General features: G+C 35.1%; 1 protein-coding gene across 1 annotated transcript in view; it reads right to left on the bottom strand.

Moving 5' to 3' along the window:
* ROBO1 (roundabout guidance receptor 1) overlaps positions 1-22485 on the bottom strand; it is a 411503-nt gene that overhangs the window by 67869 nt on the left and 321149 nt on the right. Inside the window, 6 exon segments of the mRNA XM_080801074.1 lie at positions 1352-1518; positions 1614-1782; positions 1953-2034; positions 3572-3777; positions 11987-12158; positions 14815-14937. Of these exon segments, the coding sequence (XP_080657200.1) occupies positions 1352-1518; positions 1614-1782; positions 1953-2034; positions 3572-3777; positions 11987-12158; positions 14815-14937 (919 nt within the window).

Below are 22485 nucleotides of genomic sequence, written 5' to 3' on the forward strand. Positions count from 1 at the left end.
GATTAAGTGTGAACTAACTCCTCATTTACAAACGCGGGTGTAGACTCCAAAATCACTCCCAGGACTACCTAACAGACTAGCAGTCAATCAAAACCGAGGAGTTTCCTAGGTAGAGACCACTGCAGTCGGGAGAAAAATTTCAACTCACTTTACAGCTGTCACTGTGTCTGCATTCTTTGCAAATGCGTATCTAATATTGAAAACCTCAAAGTGTGTTAAGGCAGGCTCCGAGAATATTAGCGTTCCTGAGGTGACTCATACTTGCAAATATAGGCACTTGGGTGTGTTGAATTCACACAGCAGGAGACGAACAGGGACATGTTCGACAACTCAGTTTGCTTTTTGTGTGAATTCGGAAGCAAAAGGTCCTTCCAAAAAGATTCTTTAGACACTCATCAGAGAAGACAAAATAAGCAAAATGGCTGGCAGACCCTCTCTAAGGCCAGTAAAAATGAGCTTCAGTTTTTCAATCCTTTTGTGCACAAATTGTTTCTAGCACTATAACTAAGTTATATTCCCGCCCCCCTTTGGAAAGGTAAACTCAAGATGGAGATAATATGATTCCTCCGAATGCTGAGAAAATAATAGCATATTTCTATCACTACCACCTAGAATTTTTATTTTTATATTAATACAAGAAGCAGCATATTTTAGTGACAATAACAGTGTGTTAAAAAAAAGAGTAAAGATTGACTCAAATCACCTTTTTATTCAATATGTAAATTTCACTCCTACTAAAACTTTAAAATAAGAAGTAGGGCACAGTGACGGATAGGGGGGTCATCTGTGGAAGGCTAAATATACTTTTTATTCACAATAAAAAGCAATATATCCCCAATGTGGCCCAAGTGAGCATATCTAATTTGCTTCACATATTCATTAGCTTCCACATTGTATTCATTTTTTCCTTTTTATCTGTTTCTTTGACCTGGCTTTGACCAGAATATACATGACTTTCATATAAAAGTTTAATATATCACAGCTCATATAACTGACAATGAAAGACAGACCAAACAACATGTCAACCTAAAGTATTTTTTCCCATGCTTTGTAGAGGGGAGAAATCGAATATAATATAACAATACATAACATTTTTGTCTGATTGGATTGTGATTTTATAAAATGAGAGACACGGCTCTTTGGTATTAATCTTCTCCCGGAATACTTACTCCAGAAAACAATAAAGTTTGCAGACATTGTGTTTGCGCATTAAAAATTAATGGAGCAACTGGAAAAAGAGATCTGTATTACATACACAATCACAGCATGGAGCAGGACACATTACTGACTTATGAAAGTGTAACATCTAGGAATAAGTAGGTGTCACAAGGGTAAGTAAATCAGTATTTACCTTGTGTTTTCACTGGATCTGATATCTGGCTTGGATCACTAATTCCATACGCATTTGCTGCCCTCACAAGGAAAAGGTAAATTGCATTAGGTTTGAGTCCTTTAATGGCAAATGTTTCTGTTTTCACATTCTCTGCTACGGTCTGCCAGCTGCTACCAGATGCATGGCTAAGGACAGATACACAAGTTAGAACATGCATATTGAATAGTAAGCCAAAAAAAAAAAAAAAAAGACCAACTAGGGAACATCATCTTTACTCTACCTGAAGGCTTCTATAATATAAGATGTTGGAGTTGCTCCTGAATTCAAATTTGGTTGCCATGACAATGTTACTGTATTTCTGCTGACATCTGTAACTTCAGGTTTTGAGGGGGCACTAGGGATTAAATTTGGGTCGGTGGGTCTCGGAGGCTGAACTGGAACTCCAAATTCTAATAAAGGAGATACAGAAGAAAGACGTTTACACACATACAGATAAGCACAGAAAGACAGATTACACCATTTTATACCTATTCAGGCATCAGGACATCTACTTCATCCATTTACCAGCAAGTAAACGACCGCAAGCCCAGCTTTAAGTTAAAAACGCTAGCTGATTTACCTTGGACTTCAATGTAAGCACTCCATGTTGCTTCACCACTGGGGGTCGATGCAATGCAGGTGTACCGACCTGTGTCACCCAGCTGAGAAGATAGACGGAAAATAAATATTTGGAACAATCGAGAGCTCAATGTGCTGGAAAAGCAATTATAGTTTTGTATATGTCCCATGAATATGGATAACGGCATTAAAATTCAATATCCAGAAACGTCCTCTTAATTGAATGTATTTTTATTGAATAGGAAGGAAAATATTGCAGGAATATGGAAAAAAAGATTTTAAATGGTTATTTTAATTATACAATAAAATATAATATTTAGTGCTTTACCATAGCACTAGTCTTAGTGTCAGGGACAATGAACAATGAGGTATTCAAATTCAAAGGGTTAATATTTATTAGTAAATTGGATCTTCCAATTTACCGTCACACAGTAAGGCTGATAAAATTCAGTCAATGACTGTTCTTGCTATTTCCTATTTTATCAGAGTTACATGCATATGGATATCTGAAACAGATATTACAGAAAAAAGGATAAACACACAAAAAAGGATAAAACCGAAAATGATCTCTTCTCAAAGCATTCACTTTCCCCCTCCCCCACTTTATTTATTTATTTTTTTTAACTTGTTCAATAAGCCAAACGTCAGCTGGAATGAAGGCTCTCTCCCTTCTAAAGGCTAAATGCCAAAAAAACAAACAGAGGTCACATGTTCAGCCTTAAAATCATCCCCAGCCTAATGAACCCACACACCTCTCCCTAAGGTAACACCTCGATCTTCAAGTCACGTTTGATAAAGCAAGAATGTTGCCATCTCGCTCTGGCAACTGTAATCACAAAATTGCAATCGTTGTCACAAAGAAGTACAACACATTAACTTCCACTGCGTGTACAATGAACTGTTATGCTGAATCCAAAACTCCCAAGAAGCCACCCACAATAGGCAATAAAGCGATTGAAATTTATGTTTATTGCTGTCAGAGCTATTCTTTCATATGCCTTGTGAACCTGTCTGATCTTGACCTAAAAGAAAAGGAAAAAGCAAAACAAAACAACACAGTCTTGAAAGAACAGGTATGGGATGTGGTGCCCTGGGAAGGTAAATCCCTCAATTGTTCTCACAAACTCGCGGGCTTTTCATCGTTTAACGTTCTGATTTGCAATGTACACTCGGCGTGTACATTGCTGCCTGGCTTCTGTTTGCGTGGACAGTATCCTGCCATTGCAGAATGTTGGACCAAATATTCGCAACAGAAGACCTGGCGTTGTAGATAACATGGTACTGGAAAAATCTCTTTGAAAAATGCTTTTATGGAATGAGTACCTCATACCACTACCTGGAAGATATTCCCCCCCTACCGTCCTCAACAGGTCTCAAAAATCTTTTTTTCTCCTCCACCTGAAACCTTCAATTACTTCCCGCGAGCTAAGTTATGAGTCAAATCATCTTAAATAGACACGGCGGGGCATCTGAAAGCATAAAGCGTCAATTAAAAATAGATCAGTACCGTTATTTAGCATTTCACTGACTCTAAGACTTGAGACTGCAGCCCTGGGGGCTGGAGACAAACAGAAAAAGGAGCAGAACGAACAGGAAAGCCAGGGTGTCCTTTTAAGTTACCTTCGCGGATCGGATCTGCAGCACTCCCGTCTCCAGCTGTTTGATTCGAGAATCTTGAGTTGAGACAAGGACTCCATCCTTTCTCCACAGAATCGTGGGCACCGGACTGCCTGTGGCCACGCAGCTAAGCACAAAAGTACCATCCGCCGCTACAGTCTGATTCACAGGACCTTGTCGGATGACGGGGGGAGGCCGGTCCGCGATCACTGCCCAAAGAAACAACAGGAAATAGATTTCTACAACTGGAAGCAATTTTCTAATCATCCAAGCAACAGCAGTTGCTCTAGGCTTTGAGACACACTAATTAAACAAGTACTTCAAGTAGGAGACGTGTATTATTCAGAATGCATTTCTATGATGCTCTGATTCAGGAATTTAAAATGAGATATCACGTACTCTTTTCAAATGACCAAGAGAGCTCGCTGCACTATCAGGGGACCTATTTAACACAAGAGTCCAAGAAGGAAATAAGAATTGTGGATGGTGGGTGACTGGGTGGCTCAGTTGGTTAAGCGTCTGCCTTCAGCTCAGGTCATGATCCCAGGGTCCTAGGATCGAGCCCTGCATCGGGCTCCCTGATCGGTGGGGAGCCTTCTCTCTATCCCTTTGCCTGCTACTACCCCTACTTGTGTTTGCTCTGTCAAATAAATACACCTTAAAAAAAATTGTGGATGGTGAAGTAAATGTCTAGTGGTGAGAAGTGGAATGCGTACTTTTTAAACTTTAAGATATGTAAAAATCAGACACAACAACAAGAAACCACCCTACCCCAAGGAAACGTATGAAACACATTTTCATGAATGAACTAAAGCCAACTTGACATCTGAGAACTGGTTTTTGTCCAACAGGAAAAAAATATGATATCATACCAACATGTCTGACATTTTGGGTTCCAAAATGGGCTTTAGACTTCTAGAATTTACAAGTCAATATGATTGAGCTCTTTCTATCCTGGAATTCTACTAATAGAATTACATGGGTAAAAACTTCCCAATCCCAGTGAAATTAGGGAAAACTGTTCAAATACATTGTGAGTAGGCTAATCCAAAAATAAAACTCAAGCTCATGTCCTAACCTAGGAAATATACTTCTATGCTGGAATTACAGGGATCAAAAACACTTTCATGAATTCTATTACCTTAATAGTTTTAATGTACTGTGGAAGGAAACAATGGAAAGGATTTTTATAATATACAAATTAACTTTGTTCTTATTATTACATGAAAAGCCTAACATCTAAAAACTTTATCTCAGACAGAAAGCCATTATTTAGGGAAAAATCTAAAACAACTGGAGTGTAACTAGAACAACTTGCATTAGAGAGATGTTCTCAGTTTTCACCCCCTGATATAGTCAACTTAGGTGAAACCTTATAGATGCAATACTTCTTCAAATGAGTAAAATTTAAAAATTAAATTTAAGAATTTTTTTCACTATCAAGCTTTAAAATTCTGAATATCAGTTACAAAATTTTAAGTCACACATATACAAAGGTCTAGTTTAAGAAGCTGCCTGATTAAAAGAAACTGGTTGCCTGAGTAACTAAATTTTGGATGCAACGATTTGCCAAGCGAGATATGGCATGTTCAAAGTTTTATGCACCAAAGATTTTCACAAGCTGGAGTTACACTTCAATTTGTTCCTCTTTTACCATGCAATAATTATTAGTTTTGTGCATTCAGCTTAAGCAAAAACAAGAAGGCAAGGGAGTAAAATTAGTAACTGCATTTTCACTCCACCCTTCTGATTCTCGACCATGCCGATTACTGGTATGAAATTTGCAAATACCGGGGAGGCATGTTAGAAGGCTCAAGTTCTTAACCTAGCAGGAGAGTTTCAGATACTCCATGGATGACAAATGTAAGTCAATGATTCCTTTGTTTAGAATTGTTCAATCTTTTCTATATTTTCTGTTGAGATTGGTTAAAATCAAATTAGAGACCCCACCTGACAAGTGTAGAAAAAAAGAATCAAAGTGTTTTTATTGCTTTGGGGTTTTAGAAGATTCTACCACCTGTGTTCCCTAGGTCCTAAGAATGAATGAATATTTATTTCTAGACATTAATTAAATTAGTAACAGTGTTTCTTTATAAAGGATTATAATTAAATCCAGTAACAGAGTGGTTTACATTTGGTAGTCTTGTTACATTTAGAAACAATCCAGTATCTGGGGATTTATTCGGTTTTCTGTATCTCTACAGTGCTTTGAGGTTTGAATCAGAGTTGGCATTATTCACATCTCCCCATCCTATCCCAACCCAGTTTAATGATACCGTTCCTCTGTCATTTATTTCTTCCTGGTTTACACTGGGTAGTTTACAAAAATAAGGCAAGAGAAGAAGAAGTGTAGGGTTGATTACCAGCTCCATCTGTCATGTGTCTTTGGGCCGCTTCCTTAAATTCTCTAAGCTTCAGTTTTATTTTGTTTTATCTATAATGGGAAGATAATAATGTTCTAGCTAGCTCAAGGGATCGTTATGAAGATTTAAATGGAATAATAGATATGAACGTGCTTTGCTAATTGCAAACAGGTAGACATATGTATGAATTTTGATATTGCCACTTACCCTGTTCTGTAAAAAACTGATAGGTAAACCAGAGCTGAAGGATTTTATTAAAGCAATTTCATGTTTTTAGGTAGGAAAAAATGAAACATTTTGTTGTCATCACAGGGTAGAATAAAATACTGATAAAATATTTACATTTTCATAAACTAAAGAGTATAGTACCTTTCTGAGTGAAACATAAATTTAGGATTTATGAGAAGAACGTCAAGTTTTGGGTCTACTAATTTTACACTGGCATTATTAAAACGAATTATCATAATTAGAATGAGTTTTAAAACAGTGAGGAAGTGCGTCTTGGAGAAAGATATGGCCCTAAAATGAAAATGTTCCAGGGAACCTGGGTGGCTCAGTGAGGAGTCTGCTTCTTTCTCAGCCCCTCACCCCACTCTCCTGTTCTCTCTCTGTCTCAAATAAATAAATAGAAACCTTAAAAAAAAAAAAAAAAAGAAAGAAAGAAAATGCTCCCTAACTGTGCTCTCCAACACAGACACCATGAGCGTCCAGTGGACGCTGAACATCTGAATCTGGCTCGTGTGACTGAGGAACAGGATGTGCAATTTTAATAAGCTTTAAGTAATTGAAATTTTATTTTAAATGGTCTCATGTGGCAGCTGGCTACCATCCTGGACAGTACTAACTTTTGTAGTAAATCTCAGTTCTGCTGCTTACGATCTGTATGATTTGGGCATAGTCCTTCACTAGTCTCTGCCTCCATTTCCTTATCTGTAACATGAGACGATGTCAAATTTAAAATTGTTGATATGTGAACAGTTCTCCGCATTAGTGCCTGACACAAAGGAAGCACTGATAACTGTAACTTATTATTGACAGGTATCAGTATGCTTGTGTTAGCTGTGGTAATGGTGCTGGTATAGACAGGGCCACAGATGGTATAATCCGTTACAGCAGAGTTAAGCAAAGTTTGCTATCTTTTCCTCACATTCATGAAATATATAAAGATCCTTAAAAAAAAAAAAAAGAGCATATCATCAGAAGTCATATTTTGGTACCTCAAAAGCAATGATCATGAAGACTATGTTAATACATAGAAATACATTCATAAAATAATTTTAAGTGAAAAAAATATAAGATACTCATAATCTCAGGAAACAAACTGAGGGTTGCTGGAGGAGAGGGAGATTGGGGTACAGGGTGTCTGGGTGATGGACACTGGGAAGGGTATGTGTTGCGCTGAGCACTGGGTTTTGTGTAAGACTGATGAATCACAGGGGCGCCTGGGTGGCTCAGTGGGTTAAAGCCTCTGCCTTCAGCTCAGGTCATGATCCCAGGGTCCTGGGATCGAGCCCCACATTGGGCTCTCAGCTCAGCAGGGAGCCTGCTTCCTCCTCTCTCTCTCTCTGCCTGCCTCTCTGCCTACTTGTGATCTCTGTCTGTCAAATAAATAAATAAAATCTTAAAAAAAAAAAAGACTGATGAATCACAGACCTATAGCCCTGAAACAAATAATACATTATGTTAATAAAAACATAAAATTTTAATATATATATACACATATTAAAAAAAGGAAAAATTAACATATACACATTGACTGGTTTAAGTATGAAAAGTTCATATTTATAGACCAAAAAATATCAGAACTATGTATCACAATTTCTATTCGCCAACGTATCTAACAAACTTATGAGTTAGTTAGGGAAGTACAAGTCACCTGTCCAAGTCGACTAGTTGGTAATTGTCAGGTCTCTCTTTTCTGAATAAAAGTTAACACTCGTTTCATTGTATATCAATAACTTTTGAAAGATGAATACAAGTGATTTTAAATTTTACATAGCACTTGGTAATCATTAACTAATTTTCTCACATTCTAGTAATAAAGAAAAGAAACATTTTCAATTCAATAGGTGATAGGAATTTCTATGTTCCTGGGTCACATGCTACTTGGGATAGGTCACAGCTACAAACAACAATGTTTCAAAGACAGCTCCTACTCCACCATATTCTGTGCCTTGTGTTTTATTCTGTCTTTGTCTTTGTTCCGTTTGCAAACAATAAAGAAAGGTCAAGAAGCTAAAGTTAAATAGCATCCAGAAACTAGTCTGCCTACTAGCTATCCTCTTGACTTGACTTGATAACGTGCAAAAACTCATGCTGTCAGCACTCAGGAATAATAGTTTGAAAAATGAGTACGTACTTGTTAAGTTGTGTATACAATGGCAATGAATTCCAAAAGAAAAAAAAACAAAACTCAAAATACAGTACGACCCCAGCAAACACAAAACCATCTCAGATCTCCCCAGAGACTGTAAAATGAAATAGGACCTTTAATGTTAGGTTTCTGTTTTATATTAGTTCAGCAAAAATTGCTATCCTTGATCTATTCTCACAAAGATAACAACTTATGACAATGCAGTATCAGATGGTATGTACGAAGCTTTGCTTTTAATTATTACTTAGAATAATAAGAAATACCTGAAAATATTTTACCACAGTTTTCTTTGGCCATTTTTCATGTACACCTGTATATAGAAATTGCTTGTGTATATGAAGTTGTCTTATAAAGTTGCAATTATAAATTGTGCAATTCTGTGTTCCACTTCTACATATTGGTTATACTGATCATTAGCAAACCCATTACATGGTCTTCACGGCCATCATTTAATAGCTTTAATATATGTAAGAAACTGTAAAAACATTTTAGGTCATTCTAACTAATTGGGGCCAGTAATATATAATATGTATCACAGACAGAGGTTAAGAGTAGGGGCTTTGAAATGAGACAGTCCTAAGTTTGAATCCTGACTTAACTAAGAGTTAGGTGTTCATTCCCTCCATGTTTCATCCATTCTTTCAAAAATTATCTATTGAGTATGTACCACATGTCAGACTTTGACAGTCTATTACTGGGTATGTATTTATTGGAAAGACATGGGCCCTACAGTCATGGAACTTAATGTCTAATGAAGAATACAAGAAAATAGAGAACACAGAAAAGTACAGGATGTAATCTTTGTATTGATGGCAGGGTGGAGAATGCTCATATTTGAGGAGTGAGGGAATGCTTTTTGAAGTAAGTGAAATTTCAAATCAGTACAAACAGCACGTGCAGAAGTCTTCAGATAATAGAAGAGCATAGCCAACACAAGAAAATGAGGGCATATAAGCAAATATAGTATTCAAAGTTGAGAATGCAGGGGTCAGCTCATAAATTGTAAAGCACATTAAGGAATACAAACTTTATCCTGAGAGCACAATGAAACAAAATAATCAGATTAATATATTAAAAATTTCCTCCAGATTTTTTTTTTAAGTTCAAAATTCTATCTTTAAAATCTTTGCTAACTTTACCCCTGAGGTTAGGATCAAGAAAAATATTTCCACTATCACCAATTCTATTCATTATATTAGAGATCACAGACAGTGCAGGACAAGTAAGAGAAATAAAATGCATAAATATTGGAAAGAAGAAGTAAAACTGGTTTAATTTGCGGTTGACACATTTTGTTCATAACAATGTCAAAATAATCTACCTACAAACTCTTATATATGATTTAGTAAGTTGTATTTAGCAAGTTGCTAGATATGGGGTTAATATAAAAAGAATCAATTGTATATCTGGCCTCAAACAGTACAATAATGAAATATATATATTCTTTTTTTGAAATATATGTACACTTTTACATATAATATGCAGTCACATCAAAAATTATAAAATATCATAAGTATAAGTCTTTCGAAATATATGGAAGGTTTCTACCCTGAAAACTATAAAACACTGTTGAGAGAATTAAAGATCTAAAAATATTGAGAGATATATATGGAATATATACCATTTCCCTAAACTGGAAGACTAAGATTGTTAAGATGTTAATTCTTCTTAAACTGTTCAATAATTTAAGTGAAATCAAAATTAAAACCTCAGATTTTTTTGTTATTCTTTAGGGGTGTATGTGTGTGTGTGTGTGTGTGTGTGTGTGTGTGTAAATTGAAAAGGTCATTTTAAAATTTATTAGAAACTTCAGAGGACCTCTAATGATCAACTCAAAATAAGAAAAACAAAGTGGGTGACTTACATTACCAGTTTGTAAGACTTACTATGAAGTGACAATAATTAAGACCATACATACTGGCATGAATATAGAAATGGAATATAATAGAGAGGATAGAATCAGACTCACACATTTATGTTTATCTGAGTTATGATTAAGAGGCCACTGTAATTCGGTAAGGAAAATACCATCTTTTCCATAAATGATGCTGGAACCATTAGTATCCATATAGAGAGGAAAAGGAATTTTGATCCTTGTTTTATACCACTCACAAAAGATAATTTAAAATGGATTAAAAACTTATATCTTAGAAGTATAGACAATGAAACTTCTAAAAAAAAGACATAGGAAGGGGTGCCTGCGTGGCTCAGTGGGTTAAAGCCTCTGCCTTCGGCTCAGGTCATGATCCTAGGACCCTGGGATGGAGACCCGCATCTGACTTTCTGCTCAGCGGGGAGCCTGCTTCCTCCTCTCTCTCTCTCTGCCTGCCTGTCTGCCTACTTGTGATCTCTGTCAAATAAATTTTTTTAAAAATCTTAAAAAAAAAGATGCAGGAAAACATCTACATGGCCTTAAGGTAGGACAGAAAATTAAAAGCACCAACTACAAAAGAAAAATAATACATTGGTCCTAATCAAATTAATGACATCAGCCTTAAATTCGTCATTAGGAGAATGACTGAAACTAAATACTTATAATAGGTATCTGATAAAAACTTGTATCTGGAATATATGAGAAAATGAAAAAAAATGGGTGCATTCATCTGCCAAAAGGCAAACCAAGATAATTGAGTGCATATGCCCATCTATAGATTTGTATAAGAATATTTACTTCATTAAAAAAAGCCCATAAAAAATTAAAAAATAGTAAAATAAATTTAAAAAATAAAAAAAAATTTAAATTATAAAAAAAGGGCGCCTGGGTGGCTCAGTGGGTTAAGCCTCTGCCTTCAGCTCAGGTCATGATCTCAGGGTCCTGGGATCGAGTTCTGAATCAGGCTCTCTGCTCAGCAGGGCACCTGCTTCCTCCTCTCTCTCTCTCTGCCTGCCTCTCTGCCTACCTGTGATCTCTCTCTGTCAAAAAAAAAATAAAAATTAAAAAATAAAAAATAAAAAATAAAAGCCCAAACTGAAAGCAATCAATAAAAGGAAGAGTACATGAATAAACTGCGAGGGATGTATACAATGGAATACTATATAGCAACAAAAAGAATGAATATTATATGTACATGCATTTATTTTAGGTATATATGTATATACAAATGTGTATATATGTTCTTATATATTTATATGTATACTTTTTTTTTCTCTTCTTTTCTAATTGTTACTACTCTCTATCTCACGGTGTGAAGATTCTTTCCATCACTGTCTTCATAATGTATTTGGCATTAATTGATCAGGTATAAAGGGGTTGATAAACAGGACAAAATCACATTATTCATGGAAAACTTGTTCATTATAATGAGTTGTGAGCAGGACTTATCAGCAATTCATTTTACCTCCTTAATTTGGTGAGAAAAAAAAGGAACTTTTGCACTAGGAGATTTTAAAATAACTTTATTTCCTAAAACATGGACTCATTCCCATGAACACATATTCAGTGTAAACTTCTCGCTTAATTGCTGTGCTTTTATGGATCTGACTTGATGCTAGAAATTTATAGGACAGCTAAGTTAAAATGAGAATAATTTTAGACTTAGTCATTGTATCGGCATCCTTTTTAGCTTTATACCAAAACTGCTCTCAGAAAGGATACACAGTAGAAAATAAGCACATTTACTGACACTCTCTTTAGATCATAAGCCAAACTTGAACATTTTGAAATAAAATGCTCTACTTTACCATCAGTAACTTCCAAATACGCTTTTGTGATGATACTTCCGGCAACATTTAAAGTCTGGCAGATATAATAACCAACATCAGACCGCTGGACGTTAGTGATGGTGAGATCACCAGTCTGGGAGACTGAAAAGCGGCTGCTTGACTGTGGTGGCTGATATGAGAAAAGCAGATTCTAGAACCCAGTATTTGGGAGGAAAGAATAACAACAGGTTAATTGCGAGGCTCTGATATTTTGACATGTATACCTATATACTTATAAAGAGCTATATAAATGTATACACACATATACATACCGCACATGCATATATACCCAAATAAGCTGAATATTCTTCCATCACATACCCCCCCATAGAGATACACACATACACATAAACACGAAGTTTAATGACCTAGCCTTTTAGGAAGCTTTTAAAATTTCATTTTAAAATTTAAATAAATTCTAAATATTGATATGTACTTTTATAATTATCAGATAATACTAGATATATTTAAGAATTCATAATGGAGTTTTATTTATCTTTCTATATAAGTTATCTTACATACAAAGTTAACACACGATGTGATGTTGTTTTGTGGTACAAATTTCTCACTATGAATCAAAATTTGTTCCCATGTTAAAGGGAGTGTATATTACATGGGAAATAACACTTCACGTCATTGCTTTTCATGAAATAAAGTCAAGATTTCTTCTAACCAAATGAAGTTGTTCCTTTTTAAAAGTCTAATTGCTTTTTATCTTTTTAAAGATTTTATTTATTTATCTGAGAGAAAGAGAGATTGAAGGAACAAGTGGGGAGAGGGGCAGAGGGAGAAGCAGACTCCCTGTGGAGAGAGAGCCTGACATGGGACTCCATCCCAGGACCCTGGGATCATGAGCTAAGCCAAAGGCAGACACTTAACTGATAACTGCTTTTTAACATATATAATTTTATAAAGACTTTATCTATAGCTCTATGAATACACACCCAGTGACAAAATTGTAGGAAAAAGTATGTTGTATCATTAAACCAAGCTAACACAAGTCAAAATTATTTCAAAATTTGACATAGTTTAAACTAAGTAACTTAACAATTTATTTAATAACTAAATGAATCATTTGTTAAAAGATTTTATTTATATATTTGTTAGAGACGGTCAGAGCACAAGCAGGTGGAGCGGTAGGTAGAGGGAGAAGCAGGCTCCCTGCTGAACAAGGAGCCCGAAGCGGGGCTCTATCCCAGGACCCTGGGATCATGACCTGAGCTGAAGGCAGAGGCTTAACCCACTGAGCTACCAATGCGTCCCTCAATGAGTCACTCTTCTAAGAACTTCTAGTGGATTTACTATTACCACTATGTAGATTTTCTTAAATAATACACTTCCAATTCTTTCTGTTGTACTAAAATATTTCATTTTTCCTTGTCTATAATTTGCGATCAGCAAATGTAGTCTTTGAGGCCAAATGGAATGTGTTAGAGACGACGAAGGTACTATAACTCAAACGAGGGTCTGCATACCATAATCAAGTTAAAATTTGCCTACCAGCGTGAAAACAAAGGTGAACCGGACGCATTGCCTACAAAAGGTTAGTGAGTGCAGTCAGTAAGCTACTTCTATGTTACCTATAAAAGCTCATTAAAAGCAAGACCACGAAACAACTCACCCAAGGTTGATTCACACAAAAAATAAAAAAAGGTTAGGAACAACTGTATTAAAAATGAATGAGAATCTTTTTTACAGGTATCAAAAACAAGTAAAAGGAAATGCTTCATTTGTTGAAGCAAGCAAATCAATAAGAGATGAGAAGAAAGACTTAGATATAAAAACTATTTTAAAGTTTCCTGTTATCTTTAAAGTGAAATTATTTCAAAATTTCCATTTTATTAAGCTGAAATCCAATAGTGAACTTAAGAGTAAGAACATAGAGCTTTGTAATATAGTTCAGTGTATATAGAAAAATCTGGTTTATAAAATGTTTAGAGTTATTTGATATCTCATATATATATATATCTCATATAACAATCATATATGATAGTTTTCAAAGAATTAGAATATATTGAACTATATTTAACATGACATCTATATTAAATAGACTACCACATAGTTTGGTGAATCTTTGATTGACATATAAATTGATATATAATTGATATCTATTTATTGATACACATACAGACTCATACATACTTACATACATAAAGAAGTGAAGACACTTGAGATTCCTGGTATTTTCAGAGAAATTGCACTGAGTAATTTTCATCTCTGTTCTAAACGTGTGTAAATCTCTTTTAACATATAATTACAGGGGCACCTGGGTAGTAGTGTTAAGCGTGGGACTCTTGCTTTCAGTTCAGGTCATGATCTCGGGGTTCTGAGGTCGAGCCCCAAATGAGCTCTGCACTCAGCACAGGGTCGGCTTAAGACCCTCTCCTCCTCTACCTTCGCCCCTCCACCCCACGTGTGTGTGAGTACTTGCTCTGTCTAAAATAAACATGTCTTTTAAAAAAACGTAATTACAGATATCTGAATAATAGAAATAATTAATTAAATTATGTCGAGAAAAAATGCAGTTTTTTAAAAATGTGACTGAATTGGAAATAAAGGTAAATTTAATATGATAATTACTATGCAATATAACACCCTATGTACTAAAACTAGGAAGAGAAAATTGCTTTCCGATTTATAACAATGAAGGAAATTTTGTCTTCTCTCTCATAGTTGAAATTTTCTAGGGCATTCAGAGATTTTTCAGTTCTCTTAAAGTAACAGCTATATGACGAGATGATGTTTTGGGTTTTCTTATGTATCTGGCGCCTGCCTTTGCTGATTGAAATGCTAGAATAAGGTCTTACCTGACTCCCCTCTCTTCTCCAAAAAATAGCTGGTTGAGGATTTCCAGTTGCTTCACACTGGAACGTTACTGTTCGTCCCAAGGCCACAACCTGGTCACGGGGTTTCACAACAAAGTGTGGAGGTTCTAAAGGAGATGAAACAAATTATCGGAATCAAAACCATGTAAGTTATTAACCTAATTGAGACAATTTGCTGATACCCCAAATGTGCTGCCATTATTTTATACAACTCATTATGCACTATAAGATGTAATGTACCCATTCTCATCCTTAATTTAATTGAAGCTAAATTGTTAAGTGCATATTTATAGAAAGGAATAGATTTTTTTTTCCTGTGAAGAGGTTATTTTTTTTAATCAGCTGATCTTTTTAAGATGAGCCTCCACATTAAAAAGAATTCTTGAGCTGCAATTTGACCCTTTACTTTCAAAGTACACCTGAAATTTGTATGAATAAATACCTTTTCTCATTTAGAGCTGCTTAAAGGTGAATGGACTTTAATCATACAGCCAAGGACCTCCTGATGTAAGCAGGCCCTAAAATTACTTTAATTTAACTCCAAAGCTCCTGAAATGTTCCCATGAAAATTATAACCATTTAGAATCTTCAGTCCAATTACTTGAATAGAAATGAATTTAAAGCAATCGTTGAGTCAAATGCCTCCTTCATTTACACAGGCAAGGGCATGTTCGAACAGAATATATATGGAAATGAGGGCAAATTTGAAACATCTGCTCATCCTGACATTATAAATACTGCCAGCTTTGTCCAAACTGTTTGATTTATACAGACTTAAATGGCCACTTCATCCAGCAGTAAATAGAGTGTCAGAAAATTGTGTCAGTTACACTGAGCGCAATGGCAGCTGAAAACATTAGGTGTGCTGATGGAGTCACTCTGGGAAGGGGGAAGAAAAGCTTGTTTGGGGGCCATGCTTTATGGTTAGAAAAATGTGCACTGATTGTAAGTCTTTTTACCTACTGTTTACACTTTTCAAATGCATTTCTTATCAGCTGTCTGAAACACTTAATTATTCTCCTCTCTTGTCTCAGTTCAAATGGAAGCGAACATTTCCAGCCAGGCTTTTATACAGGAGAGGGTTCTTCCCATCCACTTTTTAAGACTGTTGTATTATTTGAAACCTTTTCTTTAAAAGTACTTTTAGTTACTTATAGCAGTCACTTGGGATAACGCCTTCAAGGGAATAGGAACCAAAAATTATATTCAGATTATGTCTACAAATGCTACCACTCTGCTCGCAAGAATTTGATTTCTTTGTTAATGAAGGTGAGGGTTTGAAAAGGTGCTTTTCTCTTGATCAATACTGTCTAGGTAACTGCACCTAAGACATATATACAAATATTTATAATATTATATATAAATTTTGTAAAGCTCTCATTTGAAACATAAACCTCTTTAAAAAAAGAGAGATGTAACAGAATTTGTTGCAGATTGCATAGTGGCAAAACTGAAGAAAGCAATTAGATCTCCTAACTTCTAGATTAGTGTGATTTCTTCCATACTCCCTTTTTATTTTTAATTGAGGTTTAGTAGAAATTATACCATTTGCCTAGGAAATTATAGGAGACCTGAAAAATCAGGTCAAATGCCTTCAAATGTCCTGTAACTTATGGGGAAGAAAATACGAAGTTAGGAGATAGAGTTTAGGTTCAATTTGGTAACACTGAAGTTCTAGCTTATAATTTTTTTAAACTCTGATTGTAATTGAGTGGTTTACTCATGAATTTAGCAAACACTATCATTATCCAGGTATAATAACAGACATGTGTCTCATTGCCTGGGGATTTCCCTCCATATCCATCCATATAGGAGCATTTGATTCCACAGTTAGGGGCTGGAATAATTGAGGTAGAAATCAGATCAAGAAATTGAAAGGATTGACTGGATGATAAACTAAATCCAGAAGAGAGTTTGGTTTGTTTCAATAAAAGAAAAACAAATGATTAATTAAGTGACTGGGAGAATATGACTTTCCAATATGCAGGGAATTTGAGTAGGAAAATATAAATGTTCAAACCACTCAGAGAAGTATAAACTTCGGGTGGTCTCTTTCCTAAATCTCAGAAGCATGTCTAATAACGTGTGCCAGAACCCATGTTTCTTTTATAAAATGCCAGCTCTCCTCCAACCTCAAAGACTTATTTGGGAACAAGGGATACAAACCCTTATGCTAACTACATTTATCCTGCAGCAATCCTTCCACACAGGATATCTGCCTGGAAATGAATTTACTATGTTTTGCAGGCATCGTCTCGAGCCAACATCAACAGTGACATCAGCCACAAGATATGTCTTAGAAATATAACCTTAAAAAATCCTTTTCTACATGTTTGTTAAATATTTGATATAAATATATCTCTATGAAAATGCAAATGGATTAAATGGGCCTCTATCTATCAATCTAGCTATCACCATCATCTACATTTTTAGATTGGGAAGGCCATTCATCACATCCATCTATTTGATATTTAGGATATAATGCTGGAACATTTTTTCAAAGACTACATCTAAACTTGCTATAATTGAAAATACACAGCCATGTTGCTAACGTCATAGAGAGTCAGTGTTAAAAATTTAGAAAATTAGATAAGCAAAGAAAATAAGAAGAGTTACCTATAATTCAGCCATGCAAATTGGACCATAGTGCTTTAAAATATGCTTCTACAATATCATTTCAATAGCCATTTAATAGTTCAAATACTTATTAAATACATTTAATTAATTAAATACATTTAGTAGTACAAATAGTACAAATTACTTAAATTATTCAACCAAGCTCTTGTTTTTAAATTTGGGTTTGTTTCCAATTTTCACTGTTAAAAACAGTAGTGACATTAATATCCTTCCCAATTATTTTCAAGATGATTTCAACTGACGCCTCCCCTATAGGGCACTTCCCTCCCTAACCTCACAAACACTGAACATTAACATCTTTGCCAAACTGAGAATAAGATCTGCTATTAACTAGCCTTTTTATGTTCATGAAATTAAACATTTATCTTCACATTACCTTGTCACTGTTATCCTATTTGTTGGGAATATTGTATTCCTATGATTATCTTTTTTATTTCTAAGAACAATTGACAGGCAAAATTTTATCCATTTCTCATATATGCTGTAAATATATTTTTTCACTTTGGGCGCCTGGGTGGCTCAGTGGGTTAATGCCTCTGCCTTCGGCTCAGGTCATGATCCCAGGGTCCTGGGATCGAGCCCCACATCAGGCTCTCTGCTCAGCGGGAAGCCTGTTTCCTCCTCTCTCTCTCTCTGCCTGCCTCTCTGCCTACTTGTGATCTCTATCAGTCAAATAAATAAATAAAATCTTTAAAATATATATATATATATTTTCATTTTGTTGACAGTTTCTAATCTGGTTAAGCATTTTTGGTATTCATTCTATCAATAAAATATAGATCATATAATATATAATAAATTAGGTAAATATTCAACTCCATTTTCATCCTATACTTTTGTCTTTATACATTTTTATGTTTAAATATTAATCCATATATATTTTTATACATATGGTGGCATCTAGAAAGCTATTTTTTTAAATAGTCCCTTGTTGTATCACCATTATTGAACAATCCATCCTGTCTGTATTCGTCTGAACACCTTTAGAATATCTGTATAGCTCTTTAACTTAAAAAATTGGGAGTTTTTCTTAGAGTCAAATTATTCCCTGGCATACCACTTAGCATCCTCATGCAAAATTTGCCAAAAATGGTGTTCCGGCACTTTTAAAGGGTGACTATACCTTCCTGAACATACTGATCATGAGAGTTCTTAGGAACCTAATGACTATTTATGTGAGGACAAGTGTTTATCAGAGCAAACTTCAATAAATTTTGGAAACATCCTGCAATTATTTCTTACATAAAATGAAATGAACCTGACACACAGAAATGAAAATGAATGCATATAGCCCTAAGTGCAAGGTTATTCCTCAACAGGACTTTGAATGACCATTATGGAAGAATAGTTAGAAAAGCTCAGGTTGATAAACATGAATTCATAAACATATTTTGGATTAAAAAAACCCAAATCGTTCTGTGGGCACCTATTTTTGTTTATCTTGTGAAATATAAATTGAAATAGTACTTCACCACAATACAGACCTATCACTTATTTTATCACTCAATTAAGGAGAGAAAAAAATAAAAGGACGCAGATCACACATCATTTAATAAGACATAAAGTTAGCAACCCCATTACCTTTACTCTTTGTCACAGTTACCCATACTTCCTGCAGACTTTATTCTGTGCAGTCTGTCTTTGTGGCCAATGACAAGTGAAACATGGAGGCTGATTGGTTGAAGGACATGGAAGGGTATGGATGGAAAGGGGAAGAGAAGTTCCAGTCACAGTGACACGGTGATTAGAAGATGGCCAATAAAATGTCAACTTACCAGACCCAACTAAAACAAAAAAAAGAAAACATGAAATAAATAAAAAATAAAGAAACAGAAACGAAACAGAAAAAGTAATAAGATTTGACTTAACAATGATATATTTTTTTAAAGTAAAATAAAGAACACGTTAATATTTGGCTCATACGGTCCATGAATGAATATTTGTTAGCATTTTAAGTATAATCATGAGTAACTTAAGAAAAGCAGAAATGAGTCTTAAAATTTCTACTATGATTACATGACAGAGCTACAATGGATGATAGCCATACAATTATAAAACACATTTCAATGACTACATTTGATAGGGTTAGATAACTACATATGTAATGGGTTTAAAAACACTATAAATCTTAACTGCTAAGGCTACTTAGAATAGAAATCAAACATCTAAATCAAAGATAAAGCAGTGTTAAATCATACAACTCCACCATCAGATTAATTTTTAAAAAGGTTTGTGCTACCAATGATATTCTATTAAATCCATGTTTCTCATACTTGAATAAGCACACAAATCACCCCAAGACCTGGTTAAAATACAAATTAAAATTCCATAGGTCAGGATCGTGGCCTGAAATTTTGCATTTCTAATAAGCATGCAGGTACTGCTGGTCCATGACTATAGTCCGAGTAGCAAGGTTTTAAAAGGTGTTACACCTAAATCCTTGCAAAATTTTAATTGAGGAGACACAGAAAAAATGTGAACACATGAAAACAGGTAAAACTTTGTAAACCTATCCAATGAAGTCAGAATCACATTACCATTACCTGCTTTCAAAGCTTAAACACTGGGCATTTTAATATAGAAAGTTCAAGTGGTAACATACTTTAAATATTGGAAAATGACTATTTTGTTTTGCTCTTTTAGAAACAAAGGCACTAACTGCCAAATGCAGAACTTTTTCATATAAGCCCCATATACAGCCACCATACATTTGATTCAAATAAATAACTCCCACATCTTCAAGCAAATCAAAATTACTTCAATTTGATACACATTCCTGTAGTTTAAAGAAATAAACAGTGCCAAGCACTGGTGCTGTGTGAAAGGGTACAATTTTAAAATAGTGACAATACGACAACAAAACAGAACACAACAAAAAACCTCCATCAGACTATAACAACCTTCGCAAGTTATTTCCCGGGCTGCATCAGAAATTACATTTCTTTAATGCCTGACCCTAGGGAAAAATAAAACACAAGGGGTTGGGGAAAGCTCAGGTGTCTGACGGGATTACGGGACATTTTGGTACAATGTATGGTCTGAAGTAATACATTCGAGCTCAATCTATGTTGCTTTGCTTTTGCTTTATGGGCATGCTCAGTAATCCACGCAGAAGGATAAAAATGTATGCTTTTTTTTTTTTTTAAAGATTATTTATTTATTTATTTATTTGACAGAGATCGCAAGTAGGCAGAGGGGCAGGCAGAGAGAGAGGAGGAAGCAGGCTCCCTGCTGAGCAGAGAGACCTTTGCGGGGCTCCATCCCAGGATCCTGGGATCATGACTTGAGCTGAAGGCAGAGGCTTTAACCCACTGAGCCACCCAGGCGCCCCTAAAAATGTATGCTTTAAATAAAATACAGAAGAATAATAAAAATGGAAAGCAAAACAAAACAGAGACAAATGTTCTCTTGCCTGTTGTTATCTCATAAGCATAATTTTCAGAGACACATTTCAACTCACATGTTCCATTCGTGAGTAAAATAATTTGTCTTTCTTTTTCACTCTAAAGAAAAAAATTTCAAGCATAATATTTCATGCATTCAGGCAAGGAATGTCAAAAAACAAAACAAAATGAAAAACAAAAAACAACATTTTTCTAATATATTTAGGCATGATCAACAGCTATGCCACCTAGAGTTTTTGAATCCTTCAACAAGATACTGTCTTTTAAATGACAGGATGGAATATTTACAGACTACAAGAAAGAGAAACTGACAAACTGTAGCAATAGAATTTTGCTTTGAAAAAGCAAAAGGTTATAGAATTACCTTTTGAGATAACATGGGAAAATAAATTTGATATTAGATAGATACAGTTAAGAGTAAGCCTCATTATTTATTTACTTACTTACTTATTTATTTAGGTTTTAAGAGTAAGCCTTATTTATTTATTTTTTAAACAAACTTTTTTTTTTTTTTTTAGATTTTAATTTATTTATTTGACAGAGAGAGAGATCACAAGTAGGTAGAGAGGCAGGCAGAGACAGAGAGAGGGGGAAGCAAGCTCCCCGCTGAGCAGAGAACCTGATGAAGGGCTTGATCCCAGGACCCTGAGATCAGACCTGAGCCGAAGGCAGAGGCTTAACCGATTGAGTCACCCAGGTGCCTCCGAGTAAGCCTTATTTAAAGTCAAGAGACTATAGGAATGACTGTGAAAGATTTTCTAGTCATGTATTTTCAGTAATTTAAAATTCCTGAAACATCTCAAAAATATCCAACATTTTAGAAACAAGAAAATTACCCGGAAGCAGATTATTTAAAGTTTTAAAAGTGCTTTTCCCTTCTTGGAGGTTTTATCAGCGATCAAGTCAGATGAGTTGAATCTTTCATTAATTAAAACCTAATGTATTCAAGAACTTCTGGCTGCTGTATTTGCATATCACATCAATGACAAATGACAAGTGGAAAATATTCCATCAAATTATCTAAGAACAACATCTAACAGAGAAGCTTCCAAAGCATTAGAGTTTTTGAGAGTCACCTACCTTGCATAATCATTTAAGCTTTTAACAACCATGGTTATCAGGAAATGAGGTCTCTTATCTAAATGAAAACCGGCCCGTCACAATTTAACCCCCCCCTTTTATTTATTCTAGTTTCAGGAAACAAATACATGCCATTACTATCCTCCATTTAAAATCCTTTTACTCACTTGAAGAAAATGACCATCCTGAACTTTCCCTTCTCAAGAATAAATGATAGAAATTTAAGTTTTTCTCAGATTTCCCCTTTTACCACACTTCTCTCAGGGGCAGGTCAAAGAATTTTCTCTCCATACAGAGAGCAGGGAACTTCTATACAACGATCAGCTAGGACACCATTATTGTCCAGCTAGGTATGTCCGAGAAAAACAGAGTAATTTGGATCATGTTCATTCATTATCCTCTGAAGTCTGTGGTTTATGGGCAGCCTCACTCCTACACTCCTCTATCTCTTGTCCACTTCTTTTCTTTCTACTTTAAAGGCTGGGAGTACCTCTACCTTAACTCCCTTTTCTTGTTAAGAAAGAGGAAAAGC

This window comes from Martes martes (genome assembly GCF_963455335.1).
Source record: "Martes martes genome assembly, chromosome: 1".
Classification (NCBI taxonomy): domain Eukaryota; kingdom Metazoa; phylum Chordata; class Mammalia; order Carnivora; family Mustelidae; genus Martes; species Martes martes.